At 47.0% G+C, this 24836-nt stretch overlaps 1 protein-coding gene across 3 annotated transcripts; it reads right to left on the bottom strand.

The window, feature by feature from the left end:
• Window positions 1-912: 912 nt before the first annotated feature.
• AK2 (adenylate kinase 2) lies at window positions 913-24544 on the bottom strand. Of its 3 annotated transcripts, NM_173889.1 has the most exons (7): window positions 24387-24513; window positions 12587-12712; window positions 10204-10314; window positions 9980-10074; window positions 5396-5468; window positions 4043-4238; window positions 915-1791 (listed from the first exon to the last, which is right to left on the bottom strand). In NM_173889.1, the coding sequence occupies exons 1-7, from the start codon at window positions 24483-24485 to the stop codon at window positions 1787-1789; spliced, it is 705 nt and encodes a 234-aa protein (NP_776314.1). In that variant the 5' UTR covers window positions 24486-24513; the 3' UTR covers window positions 915-1786. The 3 variants fall into 3 exon arrangements, with proteins under 3 accessions (XP_005202939.1, NP_776314.1, XP_024853981.1); XM_005202882.3 differs by having other exon boundaries at window positions 913-4238; window positions 24387-24544; XM_024998213.2 differs by lacking the exons at window positions 915-1791; window positions 4043-4238; window positions 9980-10074 and having other exon boundaries at window positions 5397-5468; window positions 24387-24544.
• Window positions 24545-24836: the final 292 nt, after the last annotated feature.

Below are 24836 nucleotides of genomic sequence, written 5' to 3'. Positions count from 1 at the left end.
TACAAAGAAGCAACCAAGGGTATTAAAGAGGCAGCTGAAAAGGCAGCCAAAAATCTGGCTTAGGGATTAGAAGCACTGGCTTTCTAGGCTGTGGACAACTGTTTGCTTAACGATCATCCACCCTGGCAGGAAACAGGTTATTTTTCTATGTATCCTCGGATTCAGCTAGCATTTATCCAGTCTGTTGTGTGCCAGGTACCAAGTAGAAACCTTCTCCTTATAAACTTCATTAACTGCCAAATGAGTCTGAGAAGGTAGCATCACCAGCCTCTTATTAAAAATTATTTATCAACTTTTGGCTGAGCTGGGTCTTGGTTGCTGCCTGTAGGCTTTCTTCAGTTGCGGAGAGCACAGGCCACTCTCTAGTTGTGTTGCGCTAGCTTCTCACTGTGGTGGCTTCTCTTGTCAAGGAGCACAGGTTCTAGGGCACGTGGCCTTCAGCAGTTGCTGCATGTGGGCTCAACAGTTGCACCTTGCAGGCTTCAGAGCACAGGCTCAGTAGCTGTGGTACATGGGTCCAGGTGCCCCACGGCATGTGGGATCTTCCCAGACCCGGGATCGAACCAGTGTCCTCTGCAGTGGCAGGTAAGAGTCTTAACCACTGGACCACCACTAGTCTCTTTCTCACACAAGGAAGCAGGAGCAAATGATTGGCTGGGATTTGTTGTACATCCCTGAACCCAAAGCACAGCACTGTCTCCATTGGCCCAAGCTGCCTTGTCCTTGGGCTCAAGAAAATCCTGCAGATGAGCTGAAGGCCAAGAGGGAGCAGACTCTTCTTATGAACACACTCTTGGACCTTTCTGCCTTCTTATGACTTCTAATGACCCAGAAAAGGGCTTCTAAGTCAGATCCAGAATTCAGCGTCATTTTACTAGCCCACAGCTCCTTAAAAAATGCCACAACAGGGGATACAAACTTTTAACACACTTTATTTAAGGGCCAAACAAGGCAGCATTTGGACAGTTAAGAAAGGCACCTCATTGAAAATAATACATCACAGTGTTGTAGACTGATCCCAGTCATAGGATTTGAGGATGGAAAGGACAGTCTTTGGATAATGTTGCTTAGGACACTTGCTCATTGATTAAAAAGAGTCCTTTCACATGATGTGGATGGAGGAAGGCAAGAGCACAGGACTGTGGCGTATGCTGGGTGGCTGCCGAGGGCTCACCCGTGAGGGCAGGTGGGCTGGTAAATCAGTGGTGAGTATGGAAGGGAGGGACACCAGCCTGCCCCATGACTCCAGTAAGCCGGATTTGTTGAGACGCCGCCCCCAGGAACACATTCCATGTCTATTGCACGTGGGGAGATGACGTTCTGATTTCATGGTATGGGTAACCAGGATTAGTAATCAACTCCTGCCCTGTTCCAAGCTATGGGTCAGACAGGACAACAGTGTGATTTCCCGCATTCCTGGGCTGGCATGAGGTTCTGATCAAAGCTGAGGTCTCAGGGCACTGAGACCTGTCCAGTTGTCACCAGTCCAAAGTAAATGAAAGCATGATTCCTTAGAAATAATATTGCATCTCCTTGTTTCTATTTATACCCTCCAATCAAGTGTTTTAAAAAATTAATTTTCCCCTTTGCTTATGCTTTTAAGAGTTCTACTCCACGTAAATGAAACTGCTTCATGGCAACACAGCTCCTCTCCCCCGCTTGGGCCCTCACCGCTCCTCTGTCCCCATCCTTACCCTGACCGCCCCTCCCTCTGCCCAGCACCTAAGAGCAGGGATCATGCCGTGGGGTGATGAGTAGTGGTGCAGTCCCGCCTGGCCTTCTGTTACTAGGCTGAAATAAAGAGGAGACAAGAGAAAACAAAATGCATTTTTAAAAACCAAGTAACCATCAGAGAAGGTTGGCATGCACACCCCAGTAACCAAATGCATTAAACACTGGACATTTCTCTGCCAGGTGAAAGCTCTCATGCCTGCTGAGGTTAAGGCTCTGGAATTAAGCAAAGCAAAAATTGAATTCTACCCACCCCCAAGAGGACATATGCACCCCCGACGACCTTCCCTTTCCCATTGGTAGCCCAAATATCACATGTATATGTGTGCACGTGTGAATGCACACAGACAAATATTTGAGCACAGATCATGCACACGCTATCAGCAATCATTCAAGGACCTCAACTTTGAGGCCAAGTGCCTGCAACTGTCCCCCGTCAAAGGGGAGTCAACTCTAAGATTCATGAGGCCACCTCACCCAGAGAAGCAGCCCAGATCCCTGCAGACACAGCAGACAGTTTTGGTTTCACTCCCTTTCCTTGTCCATTCTCAGAAATCATGTGCTTCCCAGAAACATCCCATGCCAGGCTGGGTTTCCGTTAAGAATGGGTGGAGTTAGTCTCCAACCAGGGAAACAAGGCAGAGCAGAGCCAGCAGACACTCACTTGAAGCAGACAGAGAGGGACACAGGTGGCCACGTACCGCAGCCAGTTTCCAGGCGGACAGAGGACAAGCCCTCTGGTGGTCTCACAGACAGCAGGAGAGCTCAGGTCAGGTGGGGGCTGGGCACTTCCGAGGCCACTGCACTGAGTCAGCAGAGTACCCTGGGCAGGTGGCATTATTTACTGGACCTGTCACTGACTTTTTAATGGTTTTTCCAGAGCCTGCTGTTTTTGTGGTCCCTCATAGCAGTCTATTAATTCCTCCGTTTGCCACAGATCAAACCAGAGACCAAAAGGCACAGTGTGGATCTCAAGAGATGCCTAAGAGCCGGGAGCCGAGGTTAGGAAGAAAAGCTGGTTACGGCCATAGGTGATCTTATTTTGGGGGTGGTCCTTTCTTGGGGAGACTGTGGCCACCACCGTCATGACATAAGGGGTGAAGGACTAGATATGGAAGGGAGAGGGCTGCGTTCAAAAGGGATATATGTGACTTCATATCCTGTAGAGACTGGGCTTGAATAAATGCTAATCAACATGATCCCCAAATGATCCTCAAATCACCGTTTTGTTCACACTTGCAAACAGAGCAAACATTGAAAATAAAGACAAATCTATCCTGCTGTCTTTGGGGAAGTGGACTGGCTGCTCTCAGATGCCTAGCCTGGATGTTCAGAAGACAGTCTGAATTCAAGAGGACCTTTCACCTGGTTTAATTCTTTGGCATCAATTTAGTATTCAACACAGGTGCCGAATGATTCCTACTTTATAGAACCATGGGGCAGATCACAAAAATAATTCAACTTGGCCAGGCTCTTTCTATGGTGATACCCTCTCCCAGTAATTTCTGGAATCTATAAAGTAAGTGCCTTTTCATTCCTGTTTAGGGGGAAAAAATTAATGATCCCTTTCCACAATGACTCATTGACTTTTCATTATGGGTGAGAAAACAAGTGGAATTTCTGGCCAACAGGCTGCCATCAGGAACTGTAGCCCTGCCTGACTGCATGTGACCCAGGACTTCTAATTAGCTGCTGGAGATGGAAAAATACCCAGGAACTTGTCTGCCTGGCGGATACTTGAGTTAGTTTATTTTGGTTGAAAATAAAGTGAAGTGAAGTGAAGTCGCTCAGTTGTGTCTGACTCTTTGCAACCCCATGGACTGTAGCCTACCAGGCTCCTCTGTCCATGGGATTTTCCAGGCAACAGTCCTAGAGTGGATTGCCATTTCCTTCTCCAGGGGATCTTCCCAACCCAGGGATCGAACCCGGGTCTCCTGCATTGTAGACAGATGCTTTACCGTCTGAGCCACCAGGGAAGTCGAAAATAAAGAGTACGGCTAAAGAAGTAAACAGTCTCGCCTACAATTTAAGAAGTATAAGAGTGTACACATACTTATACTTACACACGTGTGTGCACGTGCACGCACATACACACCACACACACACACAGATGAGATGAGACTTGCGCACACACCAAAGGTACATGAAGCAAGTGCTTTTTTAATCAATACATCAAATGATATTCTTGCTGGCCTGAGGAAGCTTCCCTCTGCCTACTCTGCCATTCCCACCCACTCGTTCAACAGGGAAAGGAAGAAGAAAGAAGTTCCTTTTTGGACCCAACATTAAATAAACATAACCAAGTCTTTACATGTGGCTTTGGAGAATGCTGCTAGGATGCTTGCAAACACGACGTCAGGGGTCTGGGACGCATCGATGGCGGAGTGGATCCCCCGTTTACTGTAGTACTCCACCAGCGGGGTGGTTTGAGTGTGGTAGGCTTCCAGGCGGATTTTCAAGGCCTTCTTATTATCATCTGATCGGCGGATCAACGGTTCCCCAGTGATCTGAGAAGAAGAAGAGGGCAATGAAAGGCTGGGACTCAGCAAGGTCTCCTAATCCAAGGCCAGATGCAGATCTGAGATGCTGTCTGATCCCAAAGTCCATCACAGGGAGAGACAGACAATCTAGACCTCCTTCAATAGAGAACTATGAAGACCTTCACTATTCCCAGCAAGCTGGTCCCAGGAGCAGACCACCTGGTCCAGAGAAATCGGGGAGCCTGAAATAGCAACTGCAAGAACAGGGCTGAGGGAGGCGATGGGCAATGTCTTTATCTCATAGCTGGTGCTCAGGCTGTTCAGCTTCCACGACAAACACTTGGAGGGTGAGAAACAAGAAAGAGAGGCCCCTGAGACCAGGAGAATACATCAAAATCAGAGCTGCAGTAGAAATTACGATCTTAACTGCTTCAGTTTTTTACCAGGCCATCAACGTTCTAAACGTGGCAAGTGGGGTGGGGGGTGCTGAGTGATAGCATTGCAGATCTGAAATGCGACAGAGCTGACAGATGGCTTTGCAACCTGTGTGACCTGATGAACTTGTCTCATTTGATAAGGTTAAGTCCAGGAAATTCATTCTGTTGTGGCCTGCATGTTCTAAAACAGACTAAATGAACTATTTATGCAAATATTTCAGTGACTATGTATGAGACCCTCCCTTTTACATCTGCAAACAACTGAAGACTGTCATAGGAACTTGGCAGTGTTAACCTGGCCAAGCCCTTCTGGAATCTGCAGGGCACAGTAGAGTCATTAGAGAGAGGATATTCTTCTGAAGTGGGGCTGGTCAACAAACCTCTCTTCAGTCCTGTCCTCCCAACCCTGGCTTTAATTCAGGCTTCCAAGCAGCCTTCTCCTCCTGATTAGGTCACCACTGAGGTTCCCATGATGCCAGGAAGGGGCTGCTCTGGACAAAACAGGTACAAACTGGGCACCATCAAGTAGCTGGCACTGGTGGCTACCTCAAGGTCAAACAGTAAGTCACCTGGAGGGACACTCTAAAGACGAGCCACAGTCCATGTGATTTACGTGACAGTGATACTTCTCATAGTTTAATGATGGTGGGAGGAACAGAGGGAAGATGAGAAGAACAAAAGGAAGAAAAAGTGAAGAAAGAAAGAGTAAAGAAAGAAAAGGACGTTTCCCGTCCTCAATTTACATACATCATCTTTCATGGGTTCCTTTGGGGGATTGAACTCCTCGTGGTAGGAGCGGCCACTCTGGGGGTGAATCAGTCTGCAAGACAGCAAATGAACGTCAATCAGGCCGCTGGAACTCCAGGGGTCTCCAAGACCACAGGCACAGAGAAGCTGGATGCAACGACTTTAATCCAGCAGAGAAACCAGTTACAGGCATCCCTTGCTTAGGAAAGTAACTGGGCATATATCAGAGCGAGTATCTTTTCTCTTTTGACCCAACATTAAAATAAGTGTCTGTCTGGCTGGAGGCTGGCATGACAGCCTGTGGGCTGTGTGTCCCATAGGTCTCACACAGCCACCCATGTATTCACCTGTTCATTCAACAAGTGCTGACTAACTGCCTAGTCCAGTTCAGGTCTTGAGCTGAATCCAGGGGCTACAGAGAAGTGAGTCAAGATCCCTGGTCACAAAGAGTGCTTAATGTAGAGAGGGAGACAAATGTGGAAATAAGTAACTACAGTAGATGTGGTAATCCTTTAACAGAGACTTGGACAACGTGCCATGGGGCATGGGGGACAGAGGACAGAGAGACTACCCTTATTTTCTAACCTACTTTGGGTAAAAAACAAGAAAGGCGCTATAGGAAAAAACACGTGCTATGGACGCAGATGTCACCAGACAACGCCGCACACCTCTGACCACAGAGACACAGACAGCCCAGCCATCAGAGGGCAATGCTCAAGGTGTCAAGAAAACTGACACATTAAGTCACAGAACAAAGAGCTCAAGAAGCAGCTTTTATCTGGCACGGGATATGTAGCTGGCAGCTGCATCTCTGCCATGTCCCCTTAAGCAATAAGCCCACGCCCCTGACTGGCAGTGGCCACACCACAGGAGCCCCGAAACCTAAGAAGGGAAGGAGGCAGGCCAAATGCTGCTCCGCGGCTGGGGCCCTCTCAAATTCCCGTGGTCTCCCAATTCTATGCCAACCAAGATCTGCTTATTTAACCGATGCTGCTCTCTTCATGAAGTCTGTTAGACCAGAGCTTCCCAACATTTTCTACCTCTTGGCAGGCACAGAAAGTACTCAGCGTGCTTGGTCTGGTGGCAGAGGGGGTCAGTATTTCAACACATCAGTTGGGAAAGTCTGAGTCAGACTTCTGAAGCCACACAAATTTGCAAAATGTGGCACTGTGTTTCCATGACAGCATAATTTTGGGGGGCCAAGGGGTCCATTTATAGAATAAGGTGGTCAGGGGACAAGTGACTGCAATCACACAGCCCAAGGTTGAGCCTTTCTTTGAGTTGCTGGAGGGGTTCCTCTGGTGCATTCACTGGAAATGATGCCCACTGGGAGACCCAGAGAGAGGAAGAGCAGGAGCTGGGGCTCGACTACAGCTTTCTCTTTGGGAAGGGCTGGGGGCATGAGATGGGGACCATGTTTTTTTTTTTTTTTCTGGCTGAACCTCGAAGGATGTGGGATCTTAGTTCCTCAACCGGGATCTGAACCCATGCCCCCAAGCATGAAGTCTTAACCACTGGACCACCAGGGAAGTCCCTGGACCATGTTTCATCACCTTCTGAATAGCACAGGGCATATAGCAGCCAGGCAGCAACAAACACAACTCTCTCCTCTCCATGTCTCTACATCAGCTCTCGCTCACTCTCAGATTCCCTCAGCCCTCCAGTTACATATAAATACACTGCTCCTTCTCCACCCTCAAATATCATTTTAAGAAGAATGCAAGACTCATTTTTTAGAAGGGAAAAGAAATCAATCTCCAAGTTCTTAAAATGGGACTGGTCTCAAGGACAAAAGTACCAAAACAGCTCTTAGACCCACTGAGCCTGGCCTGGAGGTGAAGATGTGGGGGGACCAGGCTGGAATGCTACAGCCACTGCTGCCTTGGCTGAGATACTTCAGACACCTGCGTTCTCATCCACAGAATGGCAATGGCACAAGACATAAGAAACCAATGAAACCAGAGAGCCAACACTGAACAGGTTAAACAAAACCCACCAGCCATACTTATGGCAAGGAATAAAATAATCACCCATAAAATTATTAGAAGTGAGGCCTGAGCCAATTCAATCTTATCATGTCAGATAAGATCCATATTAAACTGGTTAGTTCCTGACTCTTTTTCTGGCAACCATCAGCACAGTGGACGATGAGGCAGAAAGCAGGCTTTTGGTGCCTGTTCTGCCACTGACATACGTACAAATGGACTTGGAAAAGCACTTTCACACAGTCTGACCTGTTCTGTTTCCTCCTCTGTGAGGAGAGCACTCACTTCCAAACCGAGAGACTGAGCCTTCCCTCTTTCGCCCTCTACAATTGTGTAGTTTGTTTTCAGAATCTCTCGGTTCCCCACCAGCCAACTTCAGCCTCGTCACTCCACAGGTGGATCACACGAGGCTCCTTGGTGGGGTCCTTGTCTGTTTCTTCTTTCCCTCAACTGAGCCTGTATCCCAGGACCAAGCCAATATTATTACAATGCTGTATCGGCCACAGCACCTAGTGGCTTAAGAACATCCCATGACTCCTGACTCAGGCAGGTCTACCCTCTCTGCTCCTTGGCAGACTTTGCAGCTTCCCAACCTCTCTCATTCTACCATCCAGCCTCCCAGGCCATTTCTCCAGCTCTGGACATTCTTGCCTCTACTTCCTTCTGGGAAAACCTCAATAAAATCCTCTCTACCCAGGAAGGTCAAGTCTCACTTTATGCCTCTCTCCTAGCCAGCCTTCCCTCTCTGCCCACAGGCTCTCTTACTGGACTCCTATTGCACTAAACAGCCCACGTTTCATGTAGGGTTTGTGGACACTCTGAGGTCAGAGATGGGCACTGGTATATCCTCTCTTGGTCCCTTGCTCCCAGAGCTGTGCTGTGCACAAAGCAGGCACTTAGGAAGCTGGGCCAATCAGATCAAAGGTCCCTTGTGTCATCTAGTTCTGTTAACATTTACTTTGCAATGTCTGGGACCCCAGCCCTGGTGATGTCCCTTCCTAACAACCCTACTGCTTCTTGGACTGTATCAACTTTGCCTACTCTGTGCCAGTGCAAAGAAACAAAAAATCTGCACTGAAGGAGCCTATGCAATAGCTGGAAATATGAAACCTGGACATTTGAAAAGGAAATTAATACAAGGTGCATTCCCCTGTATCCAACACCACCTTCCAGAACACATCTAACACTTATTCTGCTGCCTGAGGCTCTCCTTAAAGACACGAACTGCAGACACACGGGGGAAAATGCTCAACCTCATTAGGAAATCAAAGTAGTACATTTATAATAAAAAAAATCATGTCCCCCTTAATTACTAACTTACATGTACTACAATGGTCAGAGCATCAGTTTGCCAGTAGACAACTAGTAGAAACACAAATATACAACAACTAGGGAATAATGAAGTAAATGATGGTTCATCTACTGTGAAACAACATGCAGCAATGAAGAATAATGGTCACAGGAGGCTGGTTCAAGATGGAAAGCTGACCACCTTCCTGAGATTCCATTAAAATGACTAAAGGGGGACTTCCCTGGCGGTCCAGTGGTTAAGACTTTGCCTTCCAAAGAGGGGGCTTGGTTTCCATCCCTGGCAGGGGAGCTAAGATTCCACATGCCTTGTGGCCAAAAACCAAAATATAAAACAGAAACAATATTGTAACAAATTCAATAAAAGACTTTAAAAATGGTCCACATTAAAAAAAAAAAAAAAAACCCAGGTTTAAAAATAAAGTGTACTATTGGTACAGTAACAGTAATAGACAGATGAATTTTTAAAAAAATAAATAAAATGACTAAGGGATAAAAATAAGATATGGTCTATAATAAAGATAAGAATGGGAGGGTCTATTAGTAGTTGGAAGCTTCCCGAGTATCTCTGGAAGGCAGCACAAAGCAGATGTAGAGTGTCGGTGAAAGGGTTAAGTAAACTGTAGCCTGGAGCAACGGCACTCTTTAAGAGCCACTCGCACTCTTTAAGAGCCACTCGTCAGAAGCTGAAGCGTTTCTGTGTTCAATGTTAACCCCTATAGAGAAGTCAGCACTTTAAAACAAAACACACAAATAAATTAGTGTTTTTTGCTAAGCTGGCTGTACCGTGAACAAAATTTCTTCAATTTTCTAAACTCTGTGAAGATGGTCCTACTATTTTTATAAGAAATAAAAAGCCTACAGCAAGGTATGGCAACTCCAACTGAAATCAAACTTAAAAAGCACTGAAATGGAGATACACATGTAAGGAATTTAGTATTTCTTAAGCACCCATGTCAGCAAGGTTCTGAACTATGCACAACAAGCTATCTATCATGCACAACCGTTCCTTGAAGCAGGTACTATTACCCCCATGCAACATAAGGATACAGCCTTAGAGAGGTTAAGAAACTTGCCTAGGGTCAGAGTTAAAAGGTGACAGGACTGAGCTGCTGCTGGACTTTGGATCCCTTGCTCTTCTTTCCACATCCCCATCCCATGTCACCAAATAAGATCAATCCCCCTGGAAACGGCACTAAGCTTCATGGCTGGGATTAGGCCAGAGCAGTTCCTGTGGTCTGCCAAAGCTCTGATGAAGCATGAAAAGAAGGGACCTTCAGGAGACAAATACCTTCCTGTGATTCTCCGGATGAGCAGAGAGTCTGGGATGCTGAATTCAATCACAGAATCAAGCTTCTCTTTCCTCTTCTCCATGAGGTCATCAAGCTGTAAAAAGAGCATGTGGCCCACCTAAGCTACCAGAGCTTGATAAGACCCATTTCCCTCAAAGGAATAAAGAGATAAAGGACCAGGATTTGCTTTCCTGGCTTGGTGTTACAAAACCAAGTCACTCACCATTTCTGCCTGCCTCACGGTCCGAGGGAAGCCATCCAGAAGAAAACCATTTTTGCATGGAGGGGTCTCCAAATTCTTTTCAATGAGCTCCAAGACCATTTCATCACTCACCTGGAAGTCAAGAACAAAACAGTTGTTGGGGTTATATCCATTAACTAGGTGGCAATAGCCCAACTCCAGGGTTATTTAAGTCTGTGTCTGTATAGCCTGATTACTAAACAGGTTCTTGACCCCAAAGAAGCAAAAATCAGAGCAACTATGGAGTGGCTCCCTTTGGAAGATTCAGTTTCATGATTATTTCTGTGCTTGCCACACACACATTCTCTTCCCTTGAGACTCTCCTGTGTCCCAGTAATCAGGGAGAGGAAAGAGGATTCCAGGATTCCATCTAGAGACCTCCAAGTCTTAGGTCCCGAAGGCCTCTCTGGCTATTAGTCAGAGTCCTAACCATCAAATAACAGCTTCTCGGCAATTAGCTGTCCTCCAGACACAAGAAAGTGAGGGTACACAGCTGAGAGACCACTTGAGGGAGGCTCCAGGAGAGAATGAGCGTTGACCAAAATGTCAAAAGGCACCAACTTAACCTGTTTCACAATTTTGATTAGGCTAACAGTAAAGGGACCCAGGCCACCTTGGACAGGAAGCAACAGAGAAGTTTACTGACCTGACAAGACTGGGTCAGAACCAAGGAGCCAGCCCAACGGCCTCTGAGCCTCTCTGAAAACTCTAGTGAGGACCCTCTTTGGCTTTCAAAAGCTGGAAGAAAAGCTCCCTGCCAGTGTTAAAGTGAAGGCTGCCCATTTTGGTAGCTAACGCTCTTATCTCCTGGGACCAGCTGTGAACTTGGGGACAAAGTATAAGCTCTACGACTAAGTGAAGGCTGGAGATAAGTAATCTCATTGCCACATCCCATTTTGTTCTCAGTACAGGATCTTCTATCAAGGTCCAAAGTCCAAAATACCCAGCTCTCAGGAGTGACTGACGGCCTCACTCACATGAAGGGCAGGCCAGAAGTAAAGGGGCAGTGGGCGCGTCAGCAGAGCTAGCCCAGATCCACAATCTCAAAGCCTGACAGGAGGTTAACTCAGCCCAGCACCTGCCCTAACCAACATACTGAGATATGAAGACCAGAGGCCCAAGCACAAAACGATTCTTCCCAAGACCAAATCCCAGAAAAACTCAGTTACAATTAAGCTCTGGCACCTAGGTGGTGCTGGTGGTAAAGAATCCGCCTGCCAATGCAGGAGACATAAGAGATGGGGGTTCGATCCCGGGGATGCGAAGATTCCCTGGAGGAGGGGATGGCAATTGATTCCAGTATTCTTGCCTGGAGAACTCCATGGACAGAGGAGTCTGGCAGGCTACAGTCCATATGGTCGCACAGAGTCAGATACTGCTGAAGCAACTTAGCACACACACCAACCAAAACGATCTAGTGGATAACAAACTGTACTTCTCCTATCAGATCAACTGGGCTAAAAACAAGAGAAAATGCTATTATATTCTCCAAATAAGAAGGATACTTTTGTTAACTGCCAAGCAACCCCTCTGTTAAGAGACACAGAAGAGAGTCACAAAAGTAAGTAAAAGCACCCTGTGCCTTCTTGAGTCCTCTCTTGAAGGACCCTTGAGTTCTGGTCTAGGGATGTCAATTTTGTTTCTGGCTCTAAAAACTAGGGTTGTATTACAAAATACGCCAGCACAAAGGAACTTCAAGAATACTGTGAATAAAATCAGTGCCATAAATTCAGAATGAACCAAGCAGACTTGCTAATGTAAAAGTTCATATAATCTTCCAGTTTGTTAAAACACCCCACAGCACAGGGCTGTCTGACAGAACTTTCTACAATGATTAAAATGTTCTATCTCGGGGCTTCCCTGGTGGCTCAGTGATCTGCCTGAACGAATCTGCCCGACAATGTAGAAGACAGGTTCGATCCCTGATCCGGGAGGATCCCACATGCTGCAGGTCAACTAAGCCCATGTGCCACAACTACTGAGCCTGTGCTCTAGAGCCCAGGAGCCACAACTACTGAGCCCACGTGCCGCAAATACTGTGGCGCTCATGCTCAACCACAAGAGAAGCCACCGAAACAAGGAGCCTGCACACCGCAACGAGAGTAGCTCCCACTCGCCACAACTAGAGGAAAGCCTGTGCAGCAATGACGATGCAGCACACCCGAAAATACAGAAATACAATTATAAATATTAAAAAGTTCTATATCTGTATTGGATAGCAAAACCCTGAAATGTGGCAAGTGAAGCTGAGAAAGTTAATTTTAAATTAAAATGAATTTCAATAGCTGCACGTGGCTGGTGGTCACCCTGGCGGGGCAGACCTGGACTGAGGAAGATCAACATTCATTGGTCCCACCGAACCTACCAGCTTCCCGGCATCCATAGTCGCCTTCAGCTTCTTTCCCAGCTCTGAGCCGGAAGCCACCATGGCCCTCAGCATGTCTCCGGTAGCCAAATGGCAGACACAGAAGTTTTTAGCCAATTTGGGTGCCTGTGGAGGGCAGGACAAAACACGGGATACGGTTAACAGTGCAGGCCTTGGAGTTTGACTGCCGGGGTGTGAAGCTGACTCTGCCACTTTCTGGGTGTGTGCAGAAATGCCAATTTCCTTACCTGTAACAGGGATAAAACTACCTTATGTTATATTCTAACCCATGATTATAGGGTTGCAGGAAGAATTACATGAGATAATACATGGAAGCACTTGCAACAGTGCACCTAGCACAGGAAACTGTCATAAATATCAGCTATTATCGCTGCTTTCACTAGACACACTAGTGACACTTAAGCCTCAGCTTCCCCATTATGAATGGGAATAGAAACAGACAGTTGCTCTGAAGTTTAAATGAGTTCACGTATATAAAGCACTTGGCACAATGCCTGGCATGTAACATGCTGAATGAATATTTGCCAAAGGAATGGATGTGTGGATGTCAAGTACTGTGGTCACTAGTGTGGGAGGCGGCTGGGGCCAGATGCAGAAGTCTTCCCCGGGCAGACTTGGCCTTCCCCTTCCCTGTCATCCGGTAGCTGCATTACCTGCACCAAATCACTTAACCTCTCAAGAGGCACAGTTTTCTAATCTGTTTAAAATGAAAGTACAAAAAAAATAAAAAATAAAATAAAATGAAAGTACAAAGGCTCCATCTCAAAAGGTAGCAGTGAGCATCAGATGAGCTATGTATGAAGACCACCTGACAAGCAGTGGGGCTTCCCAAGTGGTGCTGTGGTAAAGAACCCGCCTGCCAGTGCAGGAGACATGAGAGATGTGAGTTTGATCCCTGGGTCGGGAAGATCCCCTGAAGAGGAAACGGCAACCCACTCCAGTATTTTTGCCTGGAGAATCCCATGGGCAGAGGACCCTGGCAGACTACATTCCATAGGATTGTGGAGTCAGACACGACTGAAGCGACTTAGAACAGCACAGCACCTGGCAAAGTAAGCTCTTGGTAGTTCTAGTAGGCAGGACAGCCTTTTGGTTAACAGCATGGGCTGCAGAGTCAAACTGCCTGGGTTTCAGACACCAGGTCCACCAAGCCTGGATATGTGACTTGAGAAAAACTGTATCACTTCTGTAAATTTTAAATTTCCTCTAGGTAAAATGGAGATGGTACTATCATCTCCTGTATCACTGGATTGATGAGAGATTATGAAGGATCACTGTAAGCGTTCAGGAAGCATCAACTGTTACTGTGACCCTTGCCTTAATTCCATGTTCACTCATACGCCTCTTCCTAGAACCTCGCTGGGAGCCAGCGAAACAGATGAATAGGAGACACAGACTCTGTCCTGTATGAGCTCACAGTTCAGTAGACTACGCAACTGAATGAATACCAAAAGAGGAAGAGACCCTGGACAGTTCTACGTTGGTTTCGCAGAGGCAAAAAAGAATGTAGAATTCAAAAGGAATAGAATCAGTTCAAAAGCCTAACACTTACCTTTCTGGTTCAACTGTTATAGAAAATAAGTAGGGTGGGACCTTGTTCAAACTAGTTGGTTGGGAGTTTTCTCAGATGCACGTGATAAAAGCCAAATAGGGTTCAGTGCAACAAGTGCTGATTTGTGAGTCACGGACTGATTCAGCTCAAGCAAAGAACTGATTTCCGAGCAAAACAGAATCCAGGTGAGGTGTTAAAAACAGCACTTTAGAAAAGCAATGAAAGTCAGGCCCCTCTGGCAATGGAAAGTCTCTGGTCTTTTGGGCTGGCACAGCGGCCACAAAACCAGAAAGCTGTGCTTTTCTGGCGATCTTTCTTCTTGGTTGTTGAAATTAACTTGGGTGGAAAATTTGGAGGTCACGCCTCTTCCAAGGGAGAGACTAACCAAAACACCAGCAAAGCGCTGTCAGCACAGAACCTAACCATCCTATTTTTATTACCCCAAACCACAGGACACTTTTGTCCTGTTCCAGGCAACTGGACTCTGCAGCTCTGTGGAACAACACTCTCAGAGGGAAGGGGTGACACGGAGGAAGACTAACTCCTTCATTTTTTGCTGGCTGCAAGGGAATCATTGTGGTGGGCTGCAAAGAGCATGAACCGAGGAGTCAGACAGATCTGCATATGAACCTGGCGGCCCCCAAAAGCTGGATGACCTTTGGCTAGTTACTTAACGTCTCAGAATCTGTTTCCTCACCAGTTAAATGGGGGATGATGTCTACTTCACAGGGCTGTTGTGAGGATAAAATGAAATAAAGTACCCAAAACATCAGACACACTCTGTGCGTGTGTGTGCACTCACTCAGTTGTGTCTGACTCTATGCGACCCCCAGGCGGATTCTTTACCAGTGCACCACCTGGGAAGCCCCAGACACTGTAGGCATTCAGTAATTAGAAGGCCTCCTTCATGGTCTTCATTTCTTACACTATTCTTTAATTGCAAACTATAGAAGAACCCTAATGAAATGGCTGTATTATATTCCCCTGACTTCACGCTTATACTTTAAAGCAACGCTTTTTCTACTCCAAACCACCTAAGGGTGCTGCTAAAATACAGATTCTAATTTAGTAGGGTGGGGCCTGAGCATCCGATTTTAAACACGCCACAGGACTGGCTATGCTGCTGACCCCTGGGCCATATTCTGCTGTGGCTGAGGCCCTGAGCCACATGTCTCACTAGCCAAGGGCCACTTTTGAGCCCAAGAAATAGGCACCCCACCTGTGTGAGAAACCTGTGGTTGGGGAAGGTGTAGGTCAGAAAGGCTCAAACTGTTAGGATGGGAGGCTGCACGGTGGGGCTGCTGCTGCTGCTAAGTCGCTTCAGTTGTGTCCGACTCTGTTCGACCCCATAGACGGCAGCCCACCAGGCTCCCCCGTCCCCACTCTTCAACTTCAGTGTGTTACCACAATCATCTAGGGCACGTGCTAAAAATACAAAGTCTGGCCCCTCTTTAAAGTGTATGATTGAGCGACTTTCAGACCTGTTATGGGGACTTGATAAGATTATATATCCACAAAATAATTCAGCACAGTGCCCGACAACTAGGGAAATAAAGGGAAACTGATAGTCAAGATAGTCAAGATTTGATTTAATCAAGATCACTTGTCTTCTAGGGGGCTTCCCAGGTGGCTCAGTGGTAAAGAATCCACCTGCTAATGCAGGAGACGTAAGAGACACGGGTTTGATCCCTGCGTTGGGAAGATCCCATGGAGGAGGAAATGGCAACTCCTCCAGTACTCCTGCCTGGAAAATTCCATGGACAGAGGAGTCTGGTGGGCTACACTCCACAGTGTTGCAAAGAGTCGGCCTGAGTGACTGAGCACACACACTTGTTTTCTCACCTCACAATCGTCATCCGTGCAGTCTTTCCCACTTTCACCCCCAGTGCCTCTGCACATACAGTTGCAATCATCTAAAATACTGTTGGACACGCTACCCACCCCGCAAACCACACACACATTCAGAAGCCTCAACGTTCCCCTAAGCAACGAGGGAGAAGTTCTAATAGCTTAGTAGTGTGCTCCATGCCCTCCCCAACCAACTTCCTTTACCTTCCAAGCTACTCAAATTTGTCCCCACAAGCCCCCTACCTGGATGCCCTGTACCACTGCTGACAGCTGCTCTATGTTTGATTTCCAAATACATAAGCCTCTCCAAGGACCTCAGCTCAAGCTCCTCTCTATGCAGGAATACCCTCTCCCTTCCCCTTACTGGTCCAAGTTCTACCCTCTCCCTTCTAGAGTCAACTTCTGAGCATCTCTCCCCCACCAAAAACCTCCCCAACTGTCCTTTCTTCCTCTGAGAAGGAATCATCAGCTAACTCGGTGTTTGCAAGATGCCAAGCAATTTTCCCATGCACTGTTTTACAGTATGTATAATACGTAACTGGAGAAGGAAATGGCACCCCACTCCAGTATTCTTGCCTGGGAAATCCCATGGACAGAGGAGCCTGGCGGGCTACCGTCCATGGGGTTGCAAAGACTTAGACATGACTTAGCAACTAAACCACATTAATACATAACAAATACAGGAGGTAGTAACTAGTTTTATCTGTGTTTTACAAATGAAATTCAGAGGCTAAGTTGACCCAAATTGCAAAGTTAGTAACAGCAGATCTGGTAACTGGTCTCAAGACTGTCAAGCCCTAGCTCTTATCCATGACACTAAATAGGCTTCTTTACCCTGCAGCTCTAGCAAGGAACTTACCTAACAAAACATGCCACCACCACCCCCAAAGCCTTAGTGGCTGTCCTTGGGGAAGGTGTGTATGTGTGTGTGTGTGGAAGGGAGTGCAAGAAGCCTTCACAGTGCTGGCAATGTTCTGTTTCTTGATACGGGTACAAGCTACACAAGTGTGTTCACATGTGAAAATTCATCAAGCCGCCCTCTTAAGATGTCTGCACCTTTCTCTGTGTGTATTATACTTAAAGTCATTTAAGAGCACAGAAACCTGCGTTTGAATTTCAGCTGTACCTTTTAACTGACCATGTAACCTCAGGTTAGTGATTCTTTGAGACTATTTCTTCATCTATAAATTGGGTGTATCAGTGGGTAGGTAGGAGAAAGAATGGAACATTCTTCACTGGGAGGTTAGGAGGAAGAATAGAAGATTCTCAACAAATCATAAGTGAAAGTGGCTCAGTCATGTCCGACTCTTTGCGACCCCATGGACTATACAGTCCATGGAATTGTCCAGGCCAGAATACTGGAGTGGGTAGCCTTTCCCTTCTCCAGGGTATCTTCCCAACCCAGGGATTGAACCCAGGTCTCTCACATTACAAGCAGATTCTTTACCAGCTGAGCCACAAGGGAAGCCCAAGAATACTGGAGTGGGTCACCTATCCCTTCTCCAGCAGATCTTCCCAAAACCAGGAATTGAACTGGGGTCTCCTGCATTACAGGCAGATTCTTTACCAACTGAGCTATCAGGGAAGCCCTCAACAAATCACAGTCCTTGTTCTAACCCTGAACTATCTGAGCAGTTGTCAGTCACTCATCAGTACTTCCCCTGTGGTACTCTGCACTAGTAAGTACTGCCTACATGTATGTTGGTTTCTGCTCCTACATTTAAGACTGCAAGCAACAGGATGCTAATGCTGTTCAAGAAATCAGTCACACGTTCAAATCCTATCTTCGCTACTTTACCTATGTCCTAGGGCAAGATACAGACTGGGCCTCAGTTTATCAGTAAAAAGGCAAAGATAACAACAGGACCTTCCTCCAAGGGCTGAAAGATTAAATCAGATGACATTAAATCTGGATTAAAAGGATTAAATCTCTGGCTGGGGGGGGGGGTGGTGGAGATGGGGGGGAATACGGGGAGTCTGTCACAGAACCCAGGAAAGGGTGACTATTTTGCGATACTACACCCTCTTGAGGGCTACCCTGCAGCTCTAGCAAGGAACTTACCTAAGAAAACATGCACAGGGTAGGAGACAAATCTAACCCAGGGCAGCAGAAAGAGCAGGAGCTCCAGAGTCATTCAGATGCAAGAGCAGCCAGTTACTTGCCCCGTAACCTAGAGAACAAGCTATTTGGGCTTTAGTTTCTCTATCTGTAAAAGGGGGAATAGGAACGTGGGTCTCACTGAGTTTGCTTCTGCACTGGGTTAGTGCACAGACATAACTGACCAAGCCTGATCTGCAAGACGGCAGCTGACAGCCTACACGTGCTGGCCGTGAAGAGCCGGTGTCAGCTGGACACATGGAAGAAACTATGAGAGGGGTTAGCAGAGGAAAACAGGAAACACACTGTGGTTTTGGCCGCACCCTAAGAACATCCAACCCCAAAAGGGAGACAGGGAAATAAGGTTATTTAAACAAAACAACAAACCCACGAGGTCCAGATATTTTAGACATTATTATGGAGAAAGCAATGGCAACCCACTCCAGTACTCTTGCCTGGAAAATCCCATGGACGGAGGAGCCTGGGAGGCTGCAGTCCATGGGATCACGAAGAGTCAGACACGACTGAGTGACTTCACTTTCACTTTCATGCATTGGAGAAGGAAATGGCAACCCACTCCAGTGTTCTTGCCTGGAGGATCCCAGGGACCTCGGAGCCTGGTGGGCTGCCGTCTGTGGGGTCACACAGAGTCGGACACGACTGAAGTGACTTAGCAGCAGCAGCAGCATGCTGATGCAAAAGCAGGCAGCTTAAAAATGTTTACCTATTTCAGTTAAAACTAACTTTTAAAAGGAAACAATTATTTCAGCCATGCCAACATTAAATACCTAAGACACTAAGTTTATACAGGTGTAAAAGGAAGCACCAGTGGGAAGAAAAAAATTACTGAGTAGGTACTAGGCACTAACCCAAGGTACAGGACAACCTGTAAATTGAAAGAGACTTGAGGGACTTCCCCAGTGGTCCAGCAGCTGACTCCAAGCTCCCTATGCAGGGGGCTCGGTGTTCAACCCTCAGTCAGGGAATGAGATCCCACATGCTGCAACTAAAGATCGAAGATGCTGCGAGTGGCCACTAAGATCCAGTGCAAATAAATACATAAACACTTAAAAAAAAAACTAATAAAAAAATGAGACTTGAAATGCAAATGAATAGAAACATAAACATTTACTCCCACTATTTATTTTTTATGGAATATTATGTTTTTCTACAAAAAAGAATGTCTTTTAGATACACACTGAAATATTTACAAATGAAACAGTATCTGGGAGCTTCTTTAAAATCATTTGTGAAGGGAGACCAGATGGGGAAGGAATGGCCACCAGCTGATGGTAGCTGGGCCTGGACATGTACCTGGGGGCTCATTACACCATCCTGTCATCTTTTGCGCATTCAAACTCTTCATAATTAAAAGCTGGGGTGTGTCTGCAGGCTACAAGCTGCTGCAGGCTGCCACTCTGCAACCTCTGATTTATGAAGTTTTAATTCCTTAAAACTACAACTGCCAGTATCCCTATGGTTCCCAATACCTTAAGAAAGGTGTACAGAGGTTAAGCAACTTGTGTAAATTTTACCCTTTCAAGTCCCAGCTAAAGTCACATCTCCCTGACTTCCATAAGGCCTTCTCTGACCAACTCTCATCATATATACACCCCTGTAAGTCAGCTCACAAGTAGAATTTCCCTCAAAACTTCCTGAGTACATCACCCTTTACACTGAGCTACAACTGAGTTGGGGGTTGAGGGAATGTATTATCAATTAAGATGAGTGAGTCAACAATTAGTGAACACCGACTATGCGCCTGGTTGTCATCTAGGTGTGCTTTACACACACATAATTTTCCAGTATCCTTGTTAACTTTTGGTCTAGAGGGACAAGGACCTTCTCCGTCTTGTTTACTGTTCTATCTCCAATGTCTGGTGCTCAAGAAATGCTGACCGCATAAGCATTATCCCCATTTTTCAGCTGACAGCAGTGAGGCCTAGAAGTTACAAGTCTGTTAAACTGTCAAGCCCTTGCCTCAGCACTGAGATTGGCTGCCCATTTCACAACCACTGAAATTATTAACTTCAATATGAACCAAGGGGAAAAAAAAATCAATGCATTTGAGTTACCTTGTTTATCTTGGTCACTCACAGCAGAAGTCCATAGAGTTTGGGATTAAATATACCTAGCCACAGGTTACCTAATAACTGAGGGTGGCAGAAACAGGAAAGAGGAACCTTCTGTATGAAAGGACAAGGGGATTAGGCTAACTGTGAGCCTCAAGGGCAAATCGGCTCTGCCTACAGAGAGAAAAGGGAAAGTGGTCTTTCTTGACTGAGTGCATGCGTGCTCAGTTATGTTCAACTCTTTGCAATTCCATGGTCTGCAGCCCACCAGGTCCTCTGTCCATGGGGATTTTCAGGCAAGAATACTGCAGTGGGTTGCCATTCCCTTCTCCGCAGGATCATTCCCACCCAAGGATCACTGGCAGGCAGATTCTCTACCATTGAGCCATTTCGGAAGCTTTTCTTGACCTAGTAGCCAGAGCCAAAAAGCAAAGTCACAGGAATGAACTGAATCCTCCCAGACTCCCCTTCTCGGCATCATCCATATCTAGTAACCTCATCAAGTGCCAAGTAATGTGCTGGGTGTCACAAGAGTTCCAAGAAAGAGTAAGACAAATTGTCTGCCCAGACTTTGTAATCTTTGCAAGGACTAGGAATAGAAGAGGGGGCACAGAGCAGCATCCAGAACCTCATTTCCTTAGGAGCTCAGATTTTCAGGAATTCTCTCTTTAGACCCTAACAACCAGCAAAATCCTGAGGTCTGGGAGGGGCGGGGGCAATTCCAGGAGGATAATAACCCAATCTATGGGCTTCCAGGAGAAGGCAGTGGCACCCCACTCCAGTACTCTTGCTTGGAAAATCCCATGGACGGAGGAGCCTGGGAGGCTGCAGTCCATGGGGTCGCTAAGGGTCTGACACGACTGAGCGACTTCACTTTCCCTTTTCACTTTCGTGCATTGGAGAAGGAAATGGCAACCCACTCCAGTGTTCTTGCCTGGAGGATCCCAGGGACCTCGGAGCCTGGTGGGCTGCCGTCTGTGGGGTCTCACAGAGTCGGACACGACTGAAGTGACTTAGCAGCAGCAGCAGCATGCTAATGCAAAAGCAGGCAGCTTAAAAATGTTTACCTATTTCAGTTAAAACTAACTTTTAAAAGGAAACAATTATTTCAGCCATGCCAACATTAAATACCTAAGATACTGAGTTTATACAGGTGTAAAAGGAAGCACCAGTGGGAAGAAAAAAATTACTGAGTAGGTACTAGGCACTAACCCAAGGTACAGGACAACCTGTAAATTGAAAGAGACTTGAGGGACTTCCCCAGTGGTCCAGCAGCTGACTCCAAGCTCCCTATGCAGGGGGCTCGGTGTTCAACCCTCAGTCAGGGAATGAGATCCCACATGCTGCAACTAAAGATCGAAGATGCTGCGAGTGGCCACTAAGATCCAGTGCAGTCAAATAAATACATAAACACTTAAAAAAAAAACTAATAAAAAATGAGACTTGAAATGCAAATGAATAGAAACATAAACATTTACTCCTACTATTTATTTTTTATGGAATATTATGTTTTTCTACAAAAAAGAATGTCTTTTAGATACACACTGAAATATTTACAAATGAAATGTTACAGTATCTGGGAGCTTCTTTAAAATCATTTGTGAAGGGAGACCAGATGGGGAAGGAATGGCCACCAGCTGATGGTAGCTGGGCCTGGACATGTACCTGGGGACTCATTACACCATCCTGTCATCTTTTGTGTATTCAAACTCTTCATAACTAAAAGCTGGGGTGTGTCTGCAGGCTACAAGCTGCTGCAGGCTGCCACTCTGCAACCTCTGATTTATGAACAGTTTTAATTCCTTAAAACTACAACTGCCAGTATCCCTATGGTTCCCAATACCTTAAGAAAGGTGTACAGAGGTTAAGCAACTTGTGTAAATTTTACCCTTTCAAGTCCCAGCTAAAGTCACATCTCCCTGACTTCCATAAGGCCTTCTCTGACCAACTCTCATCATATATACACCCTTGTAAGTCAGCTCACAAGTAGAATTTCCCTCAAAACTTCCTGAGTACATCACCCTTTACACTGAGCTACAACTGAGTTGGGGGTTGAGGGAATGTATTATCAATTAAGATGAGTGAGTCAACAATTAGTGAACACCTACTATGCGCCTGGTTGTCATCTAGGTGTGCTTTACACACACATAATTTTCCAGTATCCTTGTTAACTTTTGGTCTAGAGGGACAAGGACCTTCTCCGTCTTGTTTACTGTTCTATCTCCAATGTCTGGTGCTCAAGAAATGCTGACCGCATAAGCATTATCCCCATTTTTCAGCTGACAGCAGTGAGGCCTAGAAGTTACAAGTCTGTTAAACTGTCAAGCCCTTGCCTCAGCACTGAGATTGGCTGCCCATTTCACAACCACTGAAATTATTAACCTCAATATGGACCAAGGAAAAAAAAAATCAATGCATTTGAGTTACCTTGTTTATCTTGGTCACTCACAGCAGAAGTCCATAGAGTTTGGGATTAAATATACCTAGCCACAGGTTACCTAATAACTGAGGGTGGCAGAAACAGGAGAGGAACCTTCCGTATGAAAGGACAAGGGGATTAGGCTAACTGTGAGCCTCAAGGGCAAATCGGCTCTGCCTACAGAGAGAAAAGGGAAAGTGGTCTTTCTTGACTGAGTGCATGCGTGCTCAGTTATGTTCAACTCTTTGCAATTCCATGGACTGCAGCCCACCAGGTCCTGTCCATGGGGATTTTCAGGCAAGAATACTGCAGTGGGTTGCCATTCCCTTCTCCGCAGGATCATTCCCACCCAAGGATCACTGGCAGGCAGATTCTCTACCATTGAGCCATTTCGGAAGCTTTTCTTGACCTAGTAGCCAGAGCCAAAAAGCAAAGTCACAGGAATGAACTGAATCCTCCCAGACTCCCCTTCTCAGCATCATCCATATCTAGTAAACTCATCAAGTGCCAAGTAATGTGCTGGGTGTCACAAGAGTTCCAAGAAAGAGTAAGACAAATTGTCTGTAATCTTTGCAAGGACTAGGACTAGAAGAGGGGGCACAGAGCAGCATCCAGAACCTCATTTCCTTAAGAGCTCAGATTTTCAGGAATTCTCTCTTTAGACCCTAACAACCAGCAAAATCCTGAGGTCTGGGAGGGGCGGGGGCAATTCCAGGAGGATAATAACCCAATCTATGGGCTTCCAGGAGAAGGCAGTGGCACCCCACTCCAGTACTCTTGCTTGGAAAATCCCATGGACGGAGGAGCCTGGGAGGCTGCAGTCCATGGGGTCGCTAAGGGTCTGACACGACTGAGCGACTTCACTTTCCCTTTTCACTTTCGTGCATTGGAGAAGGAAATGGCAACCCACTCCAGTGTTCTTGCCTGGAGGATCCCAGGGACCGCGGAGCCTGGTGGGCTGCCGTCTGTGGGGTCGCACAGAGTCGGACACAACTTAAGTGACTTAGCAGCAGCAGCATGGGCTTCCAAATTCTGAGATCATAAATCTCATCCCTGATCTATGGGCCCATTATGTCCCAGGTGCCAAGAGAGGCCTCACAGTCAGCAGAAGGTGACCTCACTCCAATCACGCAGAACCTTGAGGTTCCAGGCTCCTTGAGGTCAATTTTACTAACTTGGGAAAGTCATCTGACCTCTCCAGGCCGGTTTTCTTACCTGTACATTGAGGTACCCTCTCCTATCCACCTAACTTGGCTCAGACAGGTCATATCACTTCTCTGAGCAGTTCTCCTTATCAGCAGCATACTACAGCTGGCGCTTTCCCCCACGTCCGGGAGATGCTCCTCCGCCTTCAGACATTAGTCAATACCAGAAACGTGCCCCTACCGCGAGTGCCTGGAACGTAACCCTAGAACGTAATCTACTGTCAAATCGCACTGAATCTAGGGTCCCTGTCTCCAACTCGGGTTCCGATCTACATGTCTCAGTCCAGGGCTCACACTTACCCTTCAAATCTTCTCAGCTTCTAAACCCTAAAGGAATCTACTCAGTCCTTTGATCCCCTAACCCAGCACCTCAGGCCTGGGGCACTCAAGAACTCTAACTCAGACTCCCTCGACCTCCAACTTGGACCCTCCCCAAAACACCTGCCAGAACCCCAAACGCCAGCCAGGGAACCCCCCGTCCAGGCCTCAGCCCGCGCGGCCTGAGTCTGGGGCGAACCGGACCTTCGGCCGCCCTGACCTTGAAGTTTCACGAGCTCCACCGACAAGCCCGGCTCAGCAGCTCACCTGGGTACCCTTGCCGGCTCCGGGCGGCCCTAAGAGCACGGCCCGGACGCCTTTAGGAGACTCCGGGACCGGTTCGGCCGCAGGCACGTTGGGAGCCATGGCCGCCAAAACCTCGCACTGCTCAACCCGCCCGCACACCTCTCAGATCCAGCGCTTCCAGGCCAGCGCGCCACGCACGCCACGCACGCCTCGCTCGCCGCTCACACTGGTCCGTTGCCATGTCTGTCAGTCCGCTCCGCCCGCCCCTGAGCGCGACGGAAACTTCAGCTTACCAACCACGCAGCCAGAGTGGGGAAAGCTGCTTTTGATTGGACAGAATCGGTGAGTGAGTAGGAAGGGGCGGGCCACTATGTACGAAGGGGCGGGGCTCGCGCCGGGTGTGCGGAGTGGGCGGGAAAACGTGAAGCAAGCCTAGAGGCCTGCCTCCGGGTTCTAGGTAGGCTTTTGACA

The sequence above is a fragment of the Bos taurus genome, chromosome 2, assembly GCF_002263795.3.
Source record: "Bos taurus isolate L1 Dominette 01449 registration number 42190680 breed Hereford chromosome 2, ARS-UCD2.0, whole genome shotgun sequence".
Classification (NCBI taxonomy): Eukaryota; Metazoa; Chordata; class Mammalia; order Artiodactyla; family Bovidae; genus Bos; species Bos taurus.
Note: the sequence above shows the minus strand (reverse complement) of the source record. Positions and strands in the feature narration are given on the sequence as shown.